Consider the following 23,439-nt stretch of genomic DNA (forward strand, 5'->3'; position numbering starts at 1 on the left):
GAATCATTTCTAATGCTGATGGGTGCAGATTAGTTATTCTGTATGCAGTACACATCAGGAAGAGAAAACCTTGTTTGGTTTAATGATGTGTGCTAATATGCTCGGGCAAACAGATGCCTTTGCCTGTTCAATAGACCAAATTGAGATTACCTTTGGTTTGTAGGCTATTTGTATGAGTAAATGAGACAACAATTTTCAAAGTAAGACACTGTGGAGGCCCTTTTCCTTTTTTACAATGTTGTAATGTGATACATAATGATTTCAAATCAATCAATCAATCAATCAATGTGCCTAAATGAATCAAAAGAATAACGTTTGGCATTCTTCCAGTAGCTCGGGAGGTAGAGCGGGTTGGCTGGTAACCTGATGGTTGTTGCTTCGATCCCCGGCTCCTCCTAGCTGAGTGTCGAGGTGTCCTTGAGCAAGGCACCTAACCCTAACTGCTCCCGACGAGCTGGCTGTCGCCTTGCATGCTTGACTCCGCCTTCGGTGTGTGAATGTGTGAGTGAATGGTAAATGTGAGGCAATATTGTAAAGCGCTTTGGGTGGCCAATGGTTAGAAAAGCGCTACAGTATATAAATGCAGTCCATTTACATTTACATTTAGATTCCAAATATATTCAGGATAATAAGCAGCTTATATATATCACACTAAGCACATAACATGTGAAAATGCGAACATGGCCTCCTTACCATTAATGCCATAACCAATGGGAGACTCTTTTTCATGTTTGCTTCTTTATGTGACCAATCCTGGCATGCCGATAGATTTCCGGCGTATAATTAGTGTCCAAAATTGTCCTGCCATACTTGTTTCCTAAAAATATATAGTGTTCCCTATGTAGGGCAGTCTTTACCAACCTGTTGGTCAGGACAAAACTTGGTATGCATATGGTCATTTTTCAAAAATTGCAAAAGGTTTGAGTAAAGGTCCTGTATTAACACTCTCGCAATGTTGCGGTCATGAGACAGAAAATGTTGGGAACAACTAATTTAGGGAACAGGGAATGAAAAAAGTTAAACAATTCAAACACGGCCAGTGCTAGAATTGTGCACACTTTACCATGGGCACAAAATACCTCTCATTTATTTATTATCTTAAATCTATGAAAGTACAGATCAATCACTTTAAGTAGGACAATGTCAGTAACCTTTTGTTAAAAGCTACAAGTAAAGGCATATATTCAGAAATATATATTTTTATTATTATTAATATTATTATACAGACTTAGACAATGAGGAAATTATTGGGATGATGTTGATGTTGGTGATGATGATGATGATGATGATGATGATGATGATGATGATGATGATGATGATGATGATGCTGATGATGCTGAGGCTGATGATGATGCTGACCCTATTAGTATTAGTACGATGAAGATACACAGTTGGTGGAGAAGAAAAAAATAATTTCAAATAAATTAAATTAAATATCACGATACGAAGTATTATTATCGTTGAGATAATAATAATGTTTGTGGCAACATAAGTAAATATTAACATGGATTGAACCATGCTATTGGAGCGTAACCGGATGTCCGGTTTCCCCGGAAGTGCTATATTTGGCTTAGTCTTAAGATATGGCCGCTTACATTGTGTTGCTACCAAACCTGCTCGCTTAGCAAATAAGACTTTATGGATGTATTATAAGACGACCAATAATCGCTTGCCAGAACATATTGATGTGCCCAGTTTTGCAGCGAACCTCTGACGGCGCGTAACCGCTTGGAGATACAGATGAAGCCGGAGTTTTAAAAGCCTGCAGCCGGCTAGCGCGTTAGCCACCTACCAACCCTGCGCTGCCTGAAGACCCTGCCTGCAGTAATCCTCCTAACAGCCTCTTAACCACCGCCACACGTACGGGCATACGGTACCTCGCCAAAGCTTACGTTGCTCTGCTGCTAACCCAACCCAAACCTAGTGTCTCTGGTCCCCCGGAGCCTAGATGCCCGAGCAAGGCCCCAGGATGAATGTGTTTTCTCTTGGCGAGCTCTGCTGGCTCTTCTGCTGCCCGCCTTGCCCCAGCCGCATCGCCGCCAAGCTGGCCTTCCTGCCCCCCGAGCCCACCTACTCGGTGCACACCGACCCGCAGGGGGCCTCCAGCCTGCACCTCACAGAGCGGGCGGACTGGCAGTACTCCCAACGCGAGCTGGACGCCGTGGAGGTGTTCAACACGAGGAGTAGCCGGGGCAACAGGGTGGGATGCATGTTTGTGCGCTGCGCCCCCAACAGCAGGTACACGCTGCTGTTCTCCCACGGGAACGCCGTGGACCTGGGGCAGATGTGCAGCTTCTACATCGGCCTGGGCTCCAGGATCAACTGCAACGTGTTCTCCTACGACTACTCGGGCTACGGGGTCAGCAGCGGCAAGCCGTCCGAGAAGAACCTCTATGCAGACATCGAGGCGGCGTGGCAGGTGCTGAGGAACAAGTGAGTTGGATGGGGTTGCAATCCACCTGCTGATGGGGACGCTGATGCAGCATCAGAGTTCAACTACTGTTTTTCAAGCTAAAGACATTGATCACGTCACGATAAGTGATTAATACACTACTACGTATTGAGTTATGAGGCTACTAACGCTTATATTAATACAAAATAAATCAGTCGATGGAGGACCCTATTAAAAGTCTTTACAATTGCCATCATGGCATCATTTAAATGACCTCATACAAAAGTAGTCTAACTAAGATGATTCATTTGATTGGGTTGTAACTTGTAACATCCTGAGATTATTTTGCCAATCCCCAGATGAGGCTGATAAAGTCATATATTTGATAAGGCCACCAGTATCTGATACTGTTTCAGTAACTTAATGGACCTAGTTCTATGAATACAAGTTTGGAAATAAACAGAGCTGATATTCTGAGATGGATGACTTAATACATTTTACCATTTTAGTCACGTTTGGAACTTGAGTGTAATTGCATTGAATGTTGCTCTTTTGTTTAGATCAGTTAATTCGCTTTATCTGCTGCATCACTGCCATAATGTCTGACTAGGATTGTTTAACCATTTAAATGTGTGGCTAGTTGCTGAAACTGCACCTGGATAATGTCTCTCTTTCCAAAATGTGAACACATTTTTGATTCAATACCATTGTAAGTTCCAGTTGGGACTGAAACATAGTGAACCAAATATGTGCTTCAGCCAAACCTCTTCACATTTTTTTTTTTTAAGTGAAGTAAACACTAAGGGTTGCCAGGCCACAGCAGACCATTTAATAGTCACATCAGGTAAAAACAACTTAACTCACCGTCCAAATGAGTCCGGTGTAAAACAACGTGCAGTATTGTGTTGAATGATCAAACCAAACTAAAATCACTTGCCCATGCAAGTGATTTTTGTTTGGTTTGATCATTGAAATTGTTTTTACCTGATGTGACTATTAAATGGTTCTCTGCGCCCGGCACCTCTTATTGTTTATCCCTGCATCCTAGAATCCTGTCCAGCCTTTTCTGGACTCCTTCTGGTCAGCTTTTCCTCTCTTTCTGGTGGTCTGTATGACGAGTGATTCCTCTGTATACTTTTTTTTTCTTTTCTTTTCGGCTGCAGGTTCAGCTCACTAGCTAGCTACCACAGGCCTTTGCTGAGCTACATGCTGTTTTTTTCTGCTGCCTGCCATGGTGTTCGTTGTGATGGTGGCTCTGCTAACAGTTTGTTTTGGATAACCACTAACTATGCAAAGCTATGTAGCATGCATGTATGTGGTAAATAATGACTTGTATTCTGCTTGATTAGCGCAGGCAGTGGATGCAGAAGTTTGCATAGTAACTTGTTGGAGAAGCCATTTTTATATACTGGTCAAAATAAATATATACATATATAAGTTCAGAGTTCTCCCTAAACGATAGCCTAGTGGCCCTCCGCCACCATCCAACATTTCAGAGCCAAGGAGGGCTGCCATGAAAATGTGTCAACAGGATTTTTTTTTATTGACTTATCGTTATTTTCCTTTCAGGGTAATGTTTCTAGGAACACACCTTGCCTCTCTGATTCATTAATGTCTGAAAGGAGGAAATAAACTCTGTACTGCCGCTTCCCGGACGCACCCTTTTTCTTCCATGATAATCCTAAATTGTTTGCACATTTATTTTTTGTAAATTCCGGCAATAGTTTCCACAAATGTACACGTATCGAAAATCTATGATATGTAATCTTTCCTCATTCAAATATCTAAAAATTATGTTTGTTGTTGTATACCAAATGTTTGGGAACATTTGAAACATGACCTAGCTAATTGAATTGCATTTAGTTAAGAGCAAGGTACTTTGTAATTTCAGATGGTGTAGACATTGACCAAATGATGGCTTTATAGAGAGGAGTGCTGCTGCCCGGTGGCTTTGGTTGGAAGCCCTTTCTCCTGGGCAGTTAAACGCCGCCAGACACGGGGCTCATACCTGTGATTGTGTCTTTTGTTCGTGTCATATCGCTGTTTTGGAGTGTGAATATCTGTTTGAAGATTTGACCGGCTCCTCCCAAGACCCCCTCCAGTTCCAGGTTTTAACACTGATGGACAGGGAACAGAACAAATGCCTTGGCATCTACCTAACCCTATTAAGTGTATTTTAACCTTTTACATCACGTAACATTCCTGCTTGTGTTTGACAGTATAGGTACTTATATTAAAAGGGAGGAATAAAGAAATGGGAACAAGTGAAAAATCCCAGTGCTAATATTTAGTTTCTCACCAGTTGCCCAGAAGCAAAGCGTTCTCAGTAATTAAGTCGCTCTCGCTCTCTCTCTCTCGAGGCGCAATATACTCCTTGGAGTTAGTCTTTTGTTTTGGGACCTACCAGCCAGGGCACTTCCCCTGGCATAATATTAGCGTAGGCACCCGGTCTCTGCTGCTTCAACACTCGCATACGGCTTGGAGCAACGACGTGAAAGATTCAGTTTCACAACGTTATCTTGGGATTCTTTGCAAGCAGTCGCCAGTTGGAAGCAGTTTCGTCTGAAAGCTTTGGTCGCGAACGCGGTAAATGAACTACACTCAACTTCTACTGCGATGTGTGAAGTGGGATGTTGCAGCTATTTCCTTGGTGAGGCTATGTGTGAAAACTGGCAAAGTGTCATTTTTATTAAAATTAAAAAGGATAAATTCTACTCGATGCGCTCCTCGCACAAGGGATCTCTTACTTGCATATGCAAGCAATATGGTCTCACTGTACAGCCCTGCCAAGCTCGTACCAATGCCATAAGTATAATTCACCTTTTAGTGACCACTTTAGGAGCTTCTGATAGTTCGAGGATGGTTTCACAGGCTAGATCAAGCATCTCAGTAACATTGTAACCTTCACCGGTTTTTCATGCAACCCGTCTCTAGACAGTGTACAGATAATGGTGTGAAAAACAAACATGGATGTTAATGAGACATCATTAACAACCTCCCTCATTAAATAGGTGTTGTTAATGAGAAGGGCCAAACATGGTTGCAGCAAGGCCACTCAAATGGCCTTTTTTCTTTTTACAAGAGTCGCAACAGCAGCTGTAATGAAGTGGGGAGTGCAGACACTCACAGGTGTGATAATGATAAACCTGCACAGTGTCTATTGCTGCTGACCACTTATTTTTTATTTATTTATGGCTGCAATTGATTAACGACCCTCAAGAAAATGTGTCCTTGCAAAGTATCCCCCCAAACCAGTTCACGAAGAAGCACTTCAGTGCACTACAATGGACTTCACAATCCCCTTATCGTAGCCATTATATCCTTTTTTCTATTTGCTCTATTTAATCCTTCTAATTTTGCATTCAAACAGCCAGCTGACATACTTTACTGCCGGAAATAATAAAATAAAAAATGTGAGATTAACATTAGGAAGGATCTTTTATAATTGGTATCAAAGACTGAAACGGAAGAGAACGTTGGCCTGTGGAGAACTAGTCCACTTTTCTCGGTTTCTGCTGTCTGTACAAAAAGTGGTCCGGCTTTAGATTTTATTTTGCCTACCTACCAGGTTTAACCCAAGAGATTCCCTTCCCGCAATTCCTTTGTTGCTGATGCCACCTTAAAATAACCGTTAGATCATACAGTAGCAGAACAAAAAATACTTTTTGTCAGTTTCTATTTCTCTCCCACATGGCCTCCGGGATCATTTGAGGGGTTTTACTGTCTGATAGGCATCCACAGTCTCTTATTCGGCATGGTTTCTCTCCTTTTAAATGGGCAAGATAGCGTGGTGGCTAGGATGTTTAACTCCGAGCTTGAAGGGTCTGCGTTCCATCCCGGATCTTTGCCACCCATCTATAGACATTCAGGAGGACGTCTTCTTCAAGGATGTCGACAACTTCTCCCGATTAACGTGTCGTTTAATTCACGGTTACTTTGGTTAAGAAATGCTACTTTAATTAATTGAAAATTGTGAACTGAACTGTCACAGCATGTAATCCTGACTCTGGTTAGATTCAGGCTTCGGTCTAATTAAACTTTGGTTAGCGTAACCATCTTGTCCAAGTGTGATTTAATGCAGAGGCTTCTGATTGTGTCAAGCAGACCTGTATCTTTTATCATTCCACGCATTTCCAGTTTCATATTTAATTTGACAGATGCTCTACATACATCTCCTCCCACCCAGCTCAAGAATAACCCTTTTAAAAATCTTACCGATGCACTAGAACGCTGCTTTCCCATCCGTGAAAACCATGTTAATCATTCCGCTCTTTTTACGGGGGGGTCCAAGTGCCTGTGGAGAAGGTTTATGTTTATTCAATATCTTTTTAATTACATTTGGTGGATAATCATTAAGGCAGTGCCCTTAAACACTCATTTGATTGCCAAGCTGTAGGAACTCAACTCATTACTCAGCCTTGGAGGTTTCGTCTAGTAGAAACCCATGTTTGCACGACCAAAGCAGCAGACACTTTACTGATATAGATCGGTGTGTGCAAACGACTGGTTAGATTTTCAGTGCCATAACAAGGATTCGTCTGACGCTTTTGTATATTTATTCAAATGCTATCGAACACGGTGTAACATTTTAGATCGTACTATCGTGACCTGATCCATTGTAATGTTGTGTTCTTTGCTAAACGAAGCATTGTTTGCATCTCGGTTGACCTTCATCAAACTTCATCAGACCTTCATCAAAACAAAAATGAAAACGAATGGTACTATCTAACTTAACATGACTAACACGTACTACAATTATTTGGAAAGAGAAATATCAGCAGAGCATAGCTCTTATTGGGACATCAATACAAACGTGACACGGTTCTCATACCAGTGAATTAATTAGCCTGTGGCTTTAGAGGCGTTCGAGAACCGTGTGCTCATGATTTCTTATTCCCCCATAGAGCCGGGAACACGGGGTAAGCTGAATTTAAATGTCACCGCAGAAGCTCAGCGCTAGGACCAGGAGGTGAATATGGGGCCACTTCATCACATCGATTGGCTGTCACCGTTCGTCCTGTCTGATAAAGCGAACAGTGAGCCTCGGTTTAACTTACCCCGAGACAATCTCCACTTCAATCTCCATCCTTTTGAGAGATTACACAATTAGGCATGCTGTCATCATGGATGGAGATCAGATCATCCACCCGGTGCCTATTCCATCACGGGAAGCCCCTGGCGCCGCACGGGCACAGGTGCACTGTGGACGAGGTCATTGCTCATATTCACTTTGCATGCCCGGAATACAATTAAAAGTTCGCCCAGTTTGTGCGAGGTCTGCCTAATTGAGGCCCAGCATTTATGCTAATGGTAATCTTTTGCCACTTGGCTTTGTACAGACTTAATTACATTTTAGGAAATTATGAATTGGCAAATGGCTCAGCTTTATCAATCAAATTAAATTAATTTGCCACTCCTCTAATGCCCCTATAGTGTAGGATGCAATGACAATAAAGTCACATACAGGAGGGATTTGGTTATTACCGGAAATAATTGGGAGAATGGGGCTTACTAATCTGACATGCAAAACTCTCTTGTCTGCTATGACCAGTTCTAATCCTATCCAGCTGTAGCACTTTCATTTGGGTGGGGTGGGTGGCTGTTCTGGAGCAGAATACCACATCAGTCATCCCCAAGTCCCAGACTTGTGTACAGGCATGGCTTTCCTCGCTGGGATGTCAGCCAGGCTGGTAATTCCTATTTAGAGACCTTCTCTTAATCTCTTGTGCGTTTGGTGGTTTCCACCTCATTTATCATTGTTTTTAACGGCCCTTTTTCCCGAACAAGCGCAAAGGTACCCATGTTGTTGAACCTGGTCAAGTAGAGCCTCTGTTCAGTTAACCTGTGTATTTGATGTTTTGTTGTTGTGCGATTCCCTTTTCATCCAATGCAACTGTGTTTTAGCACTGCCCATGAGATCATCTTCACACCATGACAGCAACAGATGAAAAGAATGGCAGAAGACTGGGAATGTTCAGCCTCTATCAAATATTTCATAGTCCTACAGTCTTTAATGGGCTACATGAAATGAATAAAATTATTAGATTCAATGGTAGTCAAATGTAGCATTGATCCGGGGACAAATCGCCTGCTTAAGTATTAAAGGCGTGAATTTAAAAAAAAGTTTTGACAAAACGGACGATGGTTCGCTTAACGGGACACCTGTGTTTTTACTCAAGGATTCATAACACCTAATTTGTTATCATTATTTCCTCTTGCCAATACCTATTATTCAATTGCCAAAGGAAACTGTCTTCCATGTCAAGTCTGGTTGACACTGACACTTTGCCAATTCAATTGATGGATTTTCCACACCTGGAAGACAAACGCGTCCTATATTACCTGTGTTTGAAGTCGGCTCTACATTGACATTGACCCCGTGGTTTGGCCATGCTTGTCGTGGCACTCCAACAATATTTCCAAGGAGGCTCGCCATGGGATGTTTGGACAGGCTGCTTCACACTGGTCAGAGCCTGCATTCGGAAGCAAGGCAGTACTCTCTCAATGTGTCTCACCCTCTCTTTCTCTCGATTTTTCTCTCTCCCTCACAGTAGCTTTCCATTCACAGTCACAAGTGTTTTCACTGAGCTCTGTTTCTCTTTCCACTCATTTGGAATAATGTCATTCCGGCATCAGGTTTCAAAGCTTGGCTCCTAGATTAATCCAGTGCAAGGAAATTGCCTTGTTTTGTACAAATTGAACATGTTTTATTTCAGACTCTGAGCTAAATTGCGTGTGTGTGTGTGTGTGTGTGTGTGTGTGTGTGTGTGTGTGTGTGTGTGTGTATTTGATTTCCACCATCATTATGGAGTTTAATATTCTTTGAACCTTCCTTTTTGAACTCATTGCCCAGTTACACTCACGCACTAAATTTTTAGGACAATTTTAATTTATTTTCACGAGTAATTGGTGGTGAGTCATCCTTCAAGGACACGGGTAGATTATGAACATTTGAGTTAAACACAGAACTTTTTGGCTCGGAGTCAAACACCCTAACCACTGGACTATACTGATATAAAATAAAGCAGTTAAAAAATATTGAGGTTGATTCTGTAAAAATATTCTATATTTGCATTCTGGTTTCTGAGGGGGACGAAAAAAAAGACATGGCCCGGCCGTTCTAAAGTGGAAGGTTTAACCACCAGATCGCATGGCCAGACCATGGAAACGTGCCCCACATGTAAACACTCTGCTATCCGGCAGAAAAAAAGGGCTCAAACTGAACTCTGGGTGCCCGTTATTAAAGCACAGCCAGCTCCTGGCTCAATGAAAATACAAGAAAACCCCCACTTCCTCCAGCTGAGTCTGTAGTCAAACCAACAGATTCATCTGTTTTCTGCACTTTCCCTCTTTCCATCTTACATTCTTTATTTCTTCTGAACTCTGTTCCATTTCTTTCACCTTTTGGTCTATCCATGTAGCCTGACAAAAAAGATTTCCCAAAGCAGCGGGGATGGGTATGTAATGAGTGAATATGTGTCCAGTTGAAATTGATTAACATTAATTGCTGGCAGGTGTGAACTAGTAATTAAGAGAAAAAGAAAATGGAGGGAGAGAGTGATGTTTAGCACTTGAAATGCAAAACATGGAGCAATATTTGTATGCGACATGAACCAGGCCATAATTTGAACTGCTAGGAAAGTAACATCCATGGCCATTACGATGTGCAATACATCTCAAACGAAAGAAACTTGTTCGATCCACTGGTAACCACCCCAGAGTAGATGGTCATTAGTATGTTATTAGGTGTGTTTGGCCCAGTTTAACGAATAGATATGAGGCGTTTGGTTTGGGTAGGGTACCTTTTGAGTCCCTCCCTGTGCATGTAGGTTTCTAATTAGCCATTGAAACACACCAGGTTTGGACATCGAAACTTAAAACCCTGACGGCTAACTGTCCCTTCTAACCTAGTTGATGGAGTGCCCAGCAGTGAACTTTTTTTGTATCTGGTTCTGTACTCCTCTGTAATGGCCTGTCCATTCCCACAAGGTCCGTCATTACGCTTGAGTGCTCTCTGCTCTGCCTGCAGTCACGTTTTTGTATTGCGAGGTATAGTCAGGGAACCTTGAATATAGCTCTATTACAGTAAATTAAATTACAGAAAACATTGGCACTCATTTTGCAACAATTGTACATTTCCAGAGAAGTGGTTGCCATTTAAGAGGGTAGCTTTAGCCATGAACTTACTTTGGGCTGTTTGAGTAATGCCGGTCTTTTCAGCACTCTTTAGGATTTGCTCTTCTGATGGGATTTTCATGTAGCCCGAAGGTTGCCTTGAAATAACTTGCACTAGTCAAATGGCTTGTCGCTTAAGAAATTGACATGGGGCTGGCTTAGACCAGTCTTTTCTCTCAGGCCCCCGTTTTCTATCCGTGCTTTCAAGTGCCAGTCCCTATTTTGTTGTTTGCTTTGTGTTATGGTCTGAGGCCTTGCAATCCTGTTACTACTCCCACATTGCCATACGGGAGCACTCTGTTCTGCCAGATAATTAACTTGCGTTTGTTTTATGTACCGCCCGTAAAAGATAACAAAGGTGGAAGTTTGATTGCCAAATGACAGCTTGGTGCCAGCAGGTTACCTCCAGCTCGGCTGTTTGTAGTAGCAGCCCATCTGACGAAACTCCCATGAAGCCTAATCAATCTCAATCACAATTGAGCTGATTTAGATCCGATCCAATGCATACAGACAATCGGCTTTTAAACATTGGCCCTGTGGCCCACATTGAATGCATCAACTCGGGAGTGTGGAGGAAGGGAATGACTGAAGACCAACAGAATATCATAGACGTGATCGTCTCTCAGAGTTGAGTTTCTGCACCTTGTGGGTGTCAGCCAAAGGTACATTCCGTCGTGCAGCTCGGAACACCTCTCTGAGCTCTTTCCTAACGTGGTTTCCTGCTGGGCTCCTGCTTTGTGTCAGCTTTACTACCTCTTCACCTAGTGTCAGGCTATTCCCTGTCGTGGGTGGGTGTGTGTGTGTTTGCTCTGTTATCCCCATTCACTCTCTCCCTCTCCTTCTGCTCCAGCCTTCTTAGCAGGCTTTTATAGTGCACGGGTGACTGCTGAGATCTTTTGTGTTGGTGTCTAAAAGTCAAGAGTCTTCCAGCTGTCACAGCCGGAGATTTCATCATCCGCTCTTCAAGAAGAAATGGGGGTTAAGTTTGCATGCTGCACAGGGACTATGGGCCCCATTGCCCCCCCCTCCCTGCAGCCCTGCCACACCTGCCTTCCGTCCGGTCTGACATTTTTATTAGTGTCGGTGATCTCTTACCATGGACCAATTTGATGGGGCTGAGATTGGGGACATGCCTTGATCCGGCCCAATATGCCTCATCAGGCACACCCATATTGACATAGCTCTCTGTCTGCCGCGACGACGTGCGGTGCTGGAGGGCTCGTGGAGCTGCGCTCCGTCTGACACACGACCCATAAATAACAGGGACGTCTCTCCCCCCTTTCTGTCCTTCTTTGACTCCGTCTGGCTCTCCTGTCGTCCTAGGCCTGGTTTTACTCTCCCCGTCTCTTTTTGTTTGTCTTTCATATTGCCCATCATCCGGGTGATGTAATATTTTAATCAAAATCCCCCCACCGACCATTTAGATAGATTAATAAGATATGACATCATTAATCATTGGTCTAGGCCTAGGGTCATGCATCTCACCTTGGTGGCGCCAGCCTTACTGGAAGGATCCCCCTCATTGATTTATTGTTTTTTAATCCGTCAGTGTTTATAAGATGTTCTTTGAAGAACCTTCCACACAGTGAACGCCGTGCCCGACACTGTCTCTCAAGACCTTCCCCCTGATTTTGGGTTTACAGGGTGTACCTTTCTGCGCAATCCGCCCTTTTTAGAGATCATAATTAACCCTCCTCCCCCTCTCCAGGTACGGCGTGACCCCGGAGAACATCATCCTGTACGGGCAGAGCATCGGCACCGTGCCCACCGTGGACCTGGCGGCTCGCTACGAGGTGGCCGCCGTCATACTGCACTCCCCGCTCATGTCCGGCCTGCGGGTGGCCTTCCCCGACACGCGCAAAACCTACTGCTTCGACGCCTTCCCCAGGTAAGGACTCGCAAACACACGCAACGGGAGGAAGGGCTGGCCTTCCAATTCGAACGGAGAGGTCTTCGTATGGTTTTGACACTAGGGCAGCTGTTTTACCATCATGTCGGAGTTGGACCAGCCGTTATGAGCGCTCTCAAACTCTTTTGCGCTGTGACACTGACAGCAGAAGTAGGGCTGTAAAAATTCTAGATTTAGATTGTAGAAGTTAGTCTACGGATAAAACACGTCTTGACGATTATGATACATGGATTTATTTCAGAATTAAATATACAGAATCACTTCAGCATTTTTTTTTATTTGTGTCGAGTTATTGTATTTTTTCTACAAAATATTCCCATACTTTTCTTTATTTCCAAATATTTATTGCCAGTTTTTGTAAAAATGAAAGAATGGAATTGAGAACCGGTCTTATGCAGCTGTTATTAATCACTTAATTAGATCCCAGGGTATAGTGCTGGAAGTCCACAAGGCCCTAATGTCTATCTAGCAGTCTGCGCTACGAGCAAACGTTTATTTGCACTATGGGATGTGAATATAGATAACAGCCCGGGCATGCTTTTGATAACATGAACCTTAATGTTATCAAAATCAACCTATTTTCACTTCCCACAATGCAGTTGTATCGCAAGAGTTTCTAACAGTTTCTATACTAACTTTCTAGGAGAGAGTGATATCCTAATTTCGGTTATTAAACAGCGAAGCCACCTCAAAAATGAACATCCCCAAAACACACCCCCTTATCATAATCTCCCTCATTGGCAAACAGCAATTCGCTACACTATTTTACACTAGGATTAAAAAGTAAATCGCCAGTATAATTGAATCCTCTAAATACACTGGATATTTTGGTCAAAGGACACAGTCTAAGCTTGTCTTCACAAGGCTATTTAGGTTGAGTAATCCATCAGTATTCTTCACTCGCCTGATTATATAAGAATATACTGATTTTGGCATAGATTATTTGGTACACGTCTGGTTTAAAAGCATCCATAGCCGAAACTTTTTTTCATACTTTTCTTTAACAGACTTGATTTCAGTCTTCTTGAACAGCCCCCATGTCAATCTGTGTATCCGAAATACTCCCACACTGATGGCAACAGGCGCTTATGGGCAGATGTAAAGCTTCAACTCTCTGTCCCCCCCCCCCCCCCCCCCCCCCTCAAAAATGAATCTCTCTCTCGCGACAGCAGGTGACGCCTGTCCTACAAGCTGGTGCATCGCTGTTGAAACTTAATTTTCTTTCCGTCTTCCGTTTGCATGTTGGGGCCAGCAATTTTCTGTTTGTTTAATTTTCCTCATTGTGCACCGTTGTCCAATGTTTGCGAATGAGACCAGCAACTCGATGTGGCTAATGCCTTCACGGTTACCAAACCATGACGTTTTAATAGTGCGTGTTGAATGTGAAAACGTTGTATCGCTGCATCCCTAATCACATGCTTCTATCTAGATGTATGATGGTTAGATCAGCTTACCCAATTGACTTTACCATTTGGTAGGCTTATCTATCCATATATCTAGGTGGAGACATATTTTATGTCTCCACCTAGATATATGAATATTCTTCTACCTGTGACATTTAAATCACAGGTTTATGTGACATAAACCTGTGATGTCAATGTCACAGGAAAGGGAATATTTTGAAATGGCTGGTCTCATTCACATCTGATGGTAAAAGAAGGGGACCTTCAATCTATGGTTGTGTAGAGGTTTTGGTGGTTAGCTTGAAACCAAAATGTTCTGTTTGACCAATGTCTATTTTTATGCGTCTTTCTAACCCATAGGATGCCTTAACCCTACCCCCCGTCATTTTAGATCTAAGCTGCCTGCTGAATGACTACATTTGTAAAAAAAAAAAAAAAAAAAAAAAAATATATATATATATATATATATATATATATATATATATATATATATATATATATATATATATATATATATATATATATATATATATATATATATGTATGTATGCATTCAAACCAAAGTATTCATGTGGTTTGAAGGCTTTGATCGCAGGGTCATATGCACATGCCCCGTTTCCCACCTACAGTCCTTTTAAGATCCCCCATTAGCTTGTCAAGCTAGTCCAACCATGTCAAATTAAGTCTTCCGAGGCAGTGAAACGCCTTCTGAAACTGTCCTGTGTGTATTCATACATGGCGCCCATGTATTCATGCATATAAAGAGATGTAGATGGATAGTTTGGTGTCTGATGGGTTTGTTGTCAAGAAAACCTTTACCTGCATATTGACTTTATTGTATTTTCGACATTCAATAAGTCTCTAATGTGCAAACTTCAACAACAGGTGGATATGTAAATGTACTTGGCATCGTTAAGTCTGCTTCTCGATGCTTCTCACTTTCTACTGGCACCCCGGCGGCTCTTTTAACCCAGCGAATCTTTGAAAAGAGGCATCTTCGGTTGGCAGGGATGTGTGCGTTTTAGTTTGGGTTGCAAATTGGGAGTATTTTTGGTTCGTCACTGACGCTAGATTGATATTTTTCTTCGGGCTCACATGCGTACATCGTTTTAATTATTCAACAGTAAATAACCTTTAAAATATTCAGCCCAACACCTATTCTTGACAACTTGATTTATTTTCAATAATAGGGCTTTGTACATCGCATCACAATGACGGCTGCCATTTTGTGAGCTTATTAGCATTGGAACATTGCATAATATGGTTGTAGTAATTATTTTATTTAGTCCTGAGGAGACATTGTTGTTTGGAAATGCCCTCATCTGAGACACAGCAAAACAAAGTTTCATTAGCCTACTTAACACTATATTCATATCTATTTCAGGAATTTACAGAACTACAATCCTCTCGAGTCCTCCCGACACTGCGTAGCATCGCTTACAAAGAGTCTCCCGATGCATTCTGATGTGCGAGCCCTATCGGTGATCATACAGACTCCCCGACCTAAATGTTCTAGGACCAAAGCATTGTTTCACAGGTTACCCTTAGAAGGGCCGCGGGTCTTCTGCAGGCAATTAGACGGCTTGGGAGGGAAAAAAGCGATCAGTGAACGGCTCCAATCATGGCCTCCTCTCTTTCTGATGAATACCAGGCAGGAGGTGCGCCGCGGGCGTAGAATAATTAGAGAAGAGGGAGTGAGGTGCAGCAGCTTCTATCAGAAGTCGGAGGCGCCGAGATGATGGCCCCAGGTGGAAGAGACGCACACTGAGCAGGAGAGGGCCGTCAGCGTGGGGCTATTCTTCACAAGTCATCACGTGTTGGTGATTACATTGTAGTTGTGATGAAGCCCGACGGGGGATCCCAGCCAGGCCCTCGTTTGCTCCCTAACCATCTCGCGCTCACTCCCGCTTTCTCAGTCTATGTGCATTTTTTTTTTTTTTTTTAATGAACCACCACTCGACTTCAAAATGGTCAGCCCTACCAAGAACCCCACCCAGAACTTTACTTGGTTCACAATCCCTCTCAGAAGGGCCTCGAGGCTTCAAGGGTTGGTCGAGTTTGAAATAAAGTGGAAACGACAGCTGCAGGACAGGTTTCCTATGATGGGTCAACATACAGGCTGAGAATGTATGTTGGGGTTCAGACCAAAGGCAAGATTGTACTTAGCCAATCCTTTGCTTGAATTTAGCCTAAAGTACAGAAGGAATGAAGGGCTTGACGATAAATCAATATTAAGATCTATTGAGATAATATCTGACACGATAACTGTGATACCTTTTTATATATAGGCTACGTCAGTGCGGGATGACTAGCGATGCCTCACAAACAAGCTTAGAAATCCCGATATGGTAATTCCAGTTCTCCGAGTGCCGCTTTTGCACCGTGTTCGGTTACCCATCGTAAAGTGCAGAAAATCTGTAACGGCGCCCTCTGGGTTCACATTTCACGTACAGCCCAGCCCTACTGCTAGTAAAACTTCCGAAGTTTACAAATGAGTCAGCTTTTTCAGCTATTGCCCGCTTACAAATATAAATTGAAGAAAAAAAAAAAAAAAAGAACCAGTGCAATTGAGAACTGTATCGTTAATGACATGATGCCCATAAGCACAGTGGAAATCAGGGCTTCAAGCAGCTAATGAGTGTCATGGATGCCAAGTACACGCTGCCTGAGCAAAGATATTCTTCTCGGACATCACTCCGTCAGCTCTACTCTCTTACATATTTATTATATTAAATGGTGGTTCAGTATACTACTTCTAACATGTTTGAAACAAGCTATTTGATGTGATGTGAATCACAGCGGTTGTTTACTTTATTTTATTTATTCAGTTTAATATAACGCCACTGTTTCTGATAATAAGTAATTGTATATTATATCTAAAAGTAACCTAGTTTCTTTAGGGTTCTCTGACCTAAGAATACTCTTAAAACTGTAATTTAAGCAATATTATTAAACATATATTGTGATAATTTGTATCGATCAATATAAGAAAAACTACTTGGGATATAATTCTGGCCATGTCGTCTAGCCCTGGGAACATTTTATTATTCCTTGTTCTTTTGACACAAATTATTATCAAAATATAAAGCAACTGACGTCCAAAAGAGAAAAAGGTAGTTGAATGAAAACGTCCACAAAATTGTGGATAAAAACCAAGCAAATATGCAAAAACCCAATTATAGTCATCATGCTGTTTTTGAAATTGCCGTTACGTGCAGTGAACACCTCCCATCTCAGATGTGGTAGATAAAGAATCTGCAAAATGTTAGAAATAAACACGATTATTTCCATGTCTGACACCATTTGTTTTTGATTGCTATTTAAAACAAAATTGAGGACCCTCTCAAACCTAATGGCATATTTAAAATCCTTGCGTGTGGTCCGAAACTAAGTGGATCTGCTGAAGGTGAGGACTCGGATACACGACGGCACCACAAGCTGCATGCTTTGGTGTTTGTACTTTTCATGATGGGCTCCAGAATCATGGAAGAGGTGCGAGCCTCCAGAATCACGACCATTCATCCACTGGTAGTTTTAAGCCCGTCACACCTGGGCGTCCCAGGCCTTTTAGCAGCTCTCAGGATCACAGCTGTGATCCTGGGGTGGCTTATCATCGTCATCCCGGGCTTAGGGAGGAAATATCACGCCACCATAGCGACTCGTCGGGGTGCGAGTGGATTGTGAATGAACAGGCAGTGTTAATTTTTAATGAGTCGCCTGCCTCCGTAGGATATCCCATCCTGCACTATGGCGTGGACTGGAATATTAATTGATCGTGCAAAAGGCGTGGGAATTGGCCGCAAAGGTGAGGGAAGATGGTGGCTGTATGGCAGTGGTTTGTGCAGCCCCGCAGGATGGAAGTTACCAGTGCCTCCACAAAGTGTGTGTGAAAGTGCATTCATGAGCCTCGTAGTTAGTTGCAGTTGGTTGTCTGCTGAAGTTATTTGCCTGTGTGTGCGCATGTATGTCCCTTTCCCTTTTGTATGTCCCCACTGCCCCCCCGAATGGGATAATAGTTTTATCCCATCTGGAAAGTAATTAGCCTGCGATGATTTCCCTGGCGCTAATCTTCCAGCTAACCTCCATCTGAATAGCAGGGGCAGCGGCGGTGCTCAACCCTCGCTACACTTAGTTATGGGCCGCTGCGATTAGCCAAACAATTAGCATGCAGAGCGGGGACCCAAGGATCACAGAGAAAGGAACGCAGGCTTCTCCCCACAGAGTCTGTTAGGGAGGCTTCATAGTCATTAAGCCCATTCAAAGCCGTGCGAGTACCCATTTCCTCGCCTATGTGTTTTGGACATAGGCCTTCACTCACACCTCCAGTCTCCACATTGTCCGCGGTTAGATGGCAATCTGTTGACCAGAGCGGGTGGCTATCTCTGTGGCGACGGCCGGACAATGATGAGGTGCGGGGACTGTGGTTAATGGCTTCCTGGGTTTCTGTGTACAGCAGCCCTTGTTGTGTAAACGACAGCGCGCACCGTGTGCGAGCCACTGCCAGCAGATAACCGCGGCCATGTCCGAACACTCTGTCCAACCCTTGAAAAACACTCATTAAATGAACCTGCCCGAAACACGAAATGGTGTCATTGTGGCAGCGTTTAACAAATTGGTGGACACAAAGGAATAATAGGCTTGTTAATGTTTGTCCTAAAATGCCCTTCAACTTGGGGTAAAGTATTGTTGCTGCTATGTGAATGTTGAGGAACTAAGCCTGAGAATTTTACTCTTGTGTACTGTACAATAAGATGTAATAAAAGATCTTCTGATTCTGATGAAGGACGAGATTGTTTTAGCAATCGCTTATAAAGTTCATTTAAAGGACATTACATTTTGTATTTTGTGACTTCAGAGACTTCCCGTCTTTTACAAACCGGATGTTTACCTTTGTTAAATAAGTCATCAAATTGTAAGAATTCATGAGTACCGTACATTTTAATTTCATGTCTGCTTTGCCCTAATGAGATGCTCATTGCATATTTCCCTTCTGCGGGGAACCAATGAGAAGCAACCAAACCCTTTCAAATTGTAAATCACTAGTATTGGCCAGCATCCCCAGCATCGCCAGCATCCCCATCAAATGACCAAAACATGAACACGTTTTTTTTTTCCCTCATGCTCGAGTATTCCCCATCCGGTAGATAGCCCTTCCGTGCAGTGCCCTACACTGCCATTGTCTCCAATAATGCATTGCAACGGGTCCCAGAGCCTCTTGGGTCAGCGATGACCCACCAAGGGCCAACTCTTTCCACAGGGCGATGTGTACTGCAAAACAGTTCCAGTACATACATTTTGTGCCTTCAGGTTTGACGGAAAGTTCTGGACAAACTTGTGGCAATTAAAACCAGTATCCGACAGTGTCAGAAAAAAGGGTGAGGCCTATGCCCTATGAATACTTTTCAACCAATCCCATTGTCCAGCTGGATGTAATTTCTCTTGTTGCGTGGTATGCACCTACAAATATAGCTGCATTGTTACCATATTCAAGAGCAGTGGAACTCGACCCCTATTCCTTTTGAATAACCGTTTACTTTTAATCCATTGAGAGCGAGACCTAACTTCTAGCCCTCCCCCTCTTTCTCCTCACCGCCCAGCATCGACAAGGTGTCCAAGGTGGCGTCCCCGGTGCTGGTGATCCACGGCACGGAGGACGAGGTCATCGACTTCTCCCACGGCCTGGCCATGTACGAGCGCTGCCCGCGCGCCGTGGAGCCCCTCTGGGTGGAGGGCGCGGGCCACAACGACATCGAGCTCTACGCCCAGTACCTGGAGCGCCTCAAGCAGTTCATCACCGTCGAGCTGCCCGCCTCCTGAGGCCCCCCGACGGGGTTGGCCTGTTCACTGGCTCGCCGCCGATGGGTCGGTCGCTCGGTCGCTCGGACGGCCGGACGGGCGGCCGGCTGGTTTAATTGGCTGGCCGGCCGGCTGGCTGGCTGGCTGGCTGGCTGACCGGCTGACCGGCCCGACTGGCTTGGGCCCGCACTGCATTTCACCACTATTAAGAGGCCTCTTTCTCCTCGTGTCCCCTCCCCGTCATCCTCGTCTTCATCCCTTTACCGGCCGGCTGATTCTTCGCGCGCGCAGAGCTTTTACCCCCGGATGACCCCGGAACCGTTGTCGCACTCCTCTGCTTGATCCCCTGCCCCTGCTGCCCCCCCCCCCCCCCCTCCCCACCATGACAAACAAACACACATGCACCCAACTAGGTGCTTATGGGGGTCGTAACATTTGCCAAGGACTCGGGTCCCTGCTTCAGTGTTTCTCAATCAGCGGCGGTGCTCGTCTGTCTTCCCCAACGCACTCCTACCTGGCACTGACCCAACGCTCTGCCCCGCCTTCCCGTTGGCCCTCTCCTCACTCCCCCAATGGTCCCTTCCTCACTCTCCCATTGGTCCCTTCCTCACTCTCCCATTGGTCCCTTCCTCACTCTCCCATTGGTCCCTTCCTCACTCTCCCATTGGTCCCTTCCTCACTCTCCCATTGGTCCCTTCCTCACTCTCCCATTGGTCATCCCCTCTCTGTCCCAGATGTCCTCACCCCTTCCTCCCACCTGTCCTCCCCCCTCCTTTCCATTAGACCTCACCCCTCCTTTCCATTTGACCTCCCCTCTCTGTCCCAATGGTCCCCAGCTCTCTGTCGCCCTGTGCTTCTCTGGGACCTCTGGATCAGGCTTTAAATCTTGGGCAAGTTCACTTTGCTCTGACTGTTTCTTCATCTTCTCAAGCACACGTTTTTTTTTTATTTCATTTTGTAACCTGCTGATAAATTTTGAAAATCCGAACCTCCATCGATGATTGAAGGTTTCGCATATTTCATGTAATTTAGATTTTTTTTATATAATAGGTGTCCATTCAGGGTTGATTTAATAATTGCACTTTTATTGTGCTTGTCATTTCAGGTGGTTGTATTTTATTTTATTATTTTGTATGTGTCAAGCGTTTTTCTTTTTTGCGTCTAATTTGCATTCCATATTTCTCTTAAGGGAAACGACTGAATTGTAATTTTTCTTGAGTTTTTCCAGCTCTAGTGTTCATCTGTGTGCAGAAACACGTTGAGGACGATGCCCTTTCGGTACCTTTGTATACATTAGAGTGGACTGAATCGTGCTGTAACGTTGCGCCAGTCGGCATGGGTGCTGCGTTTTACCTGGGGTCACAGAGAGAAAGTGTTCTTTATTTTTTTTATTTTTTTTTTTACCTGTAAGCACCTCCTCTATCCTTCTTGGCCTGGTTCCTCCGTGACCTCGCTCCATTTGAAGATTGTTAGCTTTATGTGAAAGCGTGTTCAACACGCAGTCATTTCACACACTACAGACAAAACAAAGCCTTATGTCTACGGACATTTGTTGTTGTTGTTGTTCCCATAAGCATAAGACGGCAGTTATAAGTAATTATGTTGTTCCGCGTTTACGCCTCCTCTCGCGGTCTCTCGTTGTGGAGATGACCGGAAACCTGCTGCTATTCGTTTGGAGGATTCAGTCACTCACTGTGAAACACGCATTAATAAAAACAACCAAGACTGTGATGTATGGAGCTAACCGCAAAGGTACAAACTAGTCTGGCCTCTACTGGGCTACCAACCCCCAGACCTCTTGCCTCGCCAGGGACCGACTGCTTTAGGTGCTTCTAGGAGTTGCGAGCAATGCACTTGAATCTCCACCTCAACATGGCGCTGGATGATTTGGTTTACCCTCAGCCTGGTTTGGTTTCTCGTTTTGTTTGACTAACATCCCCGCTCTCTGATGGTATCGCCGTGTTCTCTATGATATGAATGAAGTAACACTACCCTTAAACCACATGCATACATTTTCAAAGAAGGATTTTTTACTTGAAGGAGATTTGCAAAAACGACATTGTAATCGTCTTATCGATCTATGTACTGCTGTGAGGTTTGACGCCCGTTTTGAAGACTTATTATTTTGTATTGGTTTTTTTTGTGGAAGGTGATTTTGATCATTGCCATCTCAGTCCACGATATGCTCTTTATTCGCTCCCGTTTTTAAAGGAAGACCTAAACCTCCCTGCTTTAGTTGTAATTATTGTTTTGATACTGACATTTTTATGAGGTTTTTCAGTCTAAATGTGGATAAATTTTTTCACTGTCTTTGGAGCCAGTTTGTAAGATAACTAATGTAATGTTAAACTTTAAATATCTTCTCTTGACGTTCACGGCCAGAAGACAAAGGGCCTGTCCTAGTCCATTTCATTTTAACACTGGAATTGTAATATGCAAATCAAATGCAGAAAAAAACCTAGTAGAGCCAGACTTTGGTAATAGTGTGTGAAGCAAAATGACTTAAAAAGCCTTAAATGTGCCGTTAAACAGATTAATGTCATTAGTGTGGCTGTTGGGAGAGAAAGCAACTCAATGGATGTTTTATCACTTACAATAGAATAAAGGATGCATGAATTATGTCTCTGTATTGTTGTTTTACACTCTCCTTCCCTGGGCCTTGCAGAAGGGGATAAATATTCAGATTTTCTTTAAGAACAAACGCTGGCATTTGTCAACATCTATGGAGAATTGGACACAAACGTTGCCGCAGAAATAAAGTTAAGATCTGAATGAGCATAAATTATGTTTTTGAGGACCTGTTGTGTCCCTCCCCCAGCGACAATGGCAGAATAGACTGCATGCAAGTATTGCCTATGATTTTGTGTAACTAAACTGTAGGAGGTTTATTTGTACACTTCTATAATGCACAATCGAGTGGGCTTATTAAATATAAATGTTAAACTACGTCTTTTAAACATATCACACCGTAACCAACCAGACTGGCCATTCCAACAAGAAACGGTATATGGCTGCTAGCATGACCGCCACTGCATCGCCTACCTCTGGTGCTCATTCACTGTTGGATCCCTGTAAGTACTGCCTTGCCTTCCCAGCCTCGTCGCTGCCTAGTCCCCACTGTGCTCTCAGAAGCAGCAAGCATGCGGTGTTGGCCTTTAGACACGCGCTGTACGCACACACAGCCTGCGATAGCCGAGGTACAGGCAGCCTGAAACTAGCTCTCTAAGCCCTGCGCATAAGGGCTACTTTAGGTATCAGAATCATCTGTTATTGGTGATGGGGAGATTTAGCATTGGCTAGAAGTGAAGGAGTGCTCTAAATGATCTCTTACTTTTAAAATAAGATATGTACTTTCTTAATCCCAAGTAAGAATTTATTAAGTCTCCCTTTCCCTGTTTGACTTGCTATCCCATGAGTGACACTAAGATTTCCTTGCTAATATCTAAAATCAATTTACACATTGTACCAGATCTTCAATCTTTTAAATCCGCTGGGGATGATCTTTTACATGAAGGTAGAATTGCCAATTTTGTCTTCCAAAACAAACTAAGCTCAGCATGCATAATAATTTGTCATATTTCAAGACATTTGAAAAGAAAATATATAAATTATTTCCCATCTGGGATTAATTAGCTGTTTATTTTAGTAAAAGCTGAATATATCATGGTGATGTATAAAATCAGTTTAATTTTTTTTCACTTTGCTGACATTGGCATGCCCGCAATGTTCGAAATTACTCGCATAATGCTCAGCTTTCATTGTCA

The 23,439-nt window shown here is 43.4% G+C and overlaps 1 protein-coding gene across 1 annotated transcript; it reads left to right on the forward strand.

Moving 5' to 3' along the window:
• The first annotated feature begins 1,257 nt into the window (after window positions 1-1,257).
• On the forward strand, window positions 1,258-22,296 carry abhd17c (abhydrolase domain containing 17C, depalmitoylase). Its single transcript, XM_030377288.1, has 3 exons — window positions 1,258-2,433; window positions 12,276-12,455; window positions 19,477-22,296. The coding sequence occupies exons 1-3, from the start codon at window positions 1,949-1,951 to the stop codon at window positions 19,694-19,696; spliced, it is 885 nt and encodes a 294-aa protein (XP_030233148.1). The 5' UTR covers window positions 1,258-1,948; the 3' UTR covers window positions 19,697-22,296.
• Window positions 22,297-23,439: the final 1,143 nt, after the last annotated feature.

This window comes from Gadus morhua, chromosome 14 (assembly GCF_902167405.1).
Source record: "Gadus morhua chromosome 14, gadMor3.0, whole genome shotgun sequence".
In the NCBI taxonomy this organism is placed as follows: domain Eukaryota; kingdom Metazoa; phylum Chordata; class Actinopteri; order Gadiformes; family Gadidae; genus Gadus; species Gadus morhua.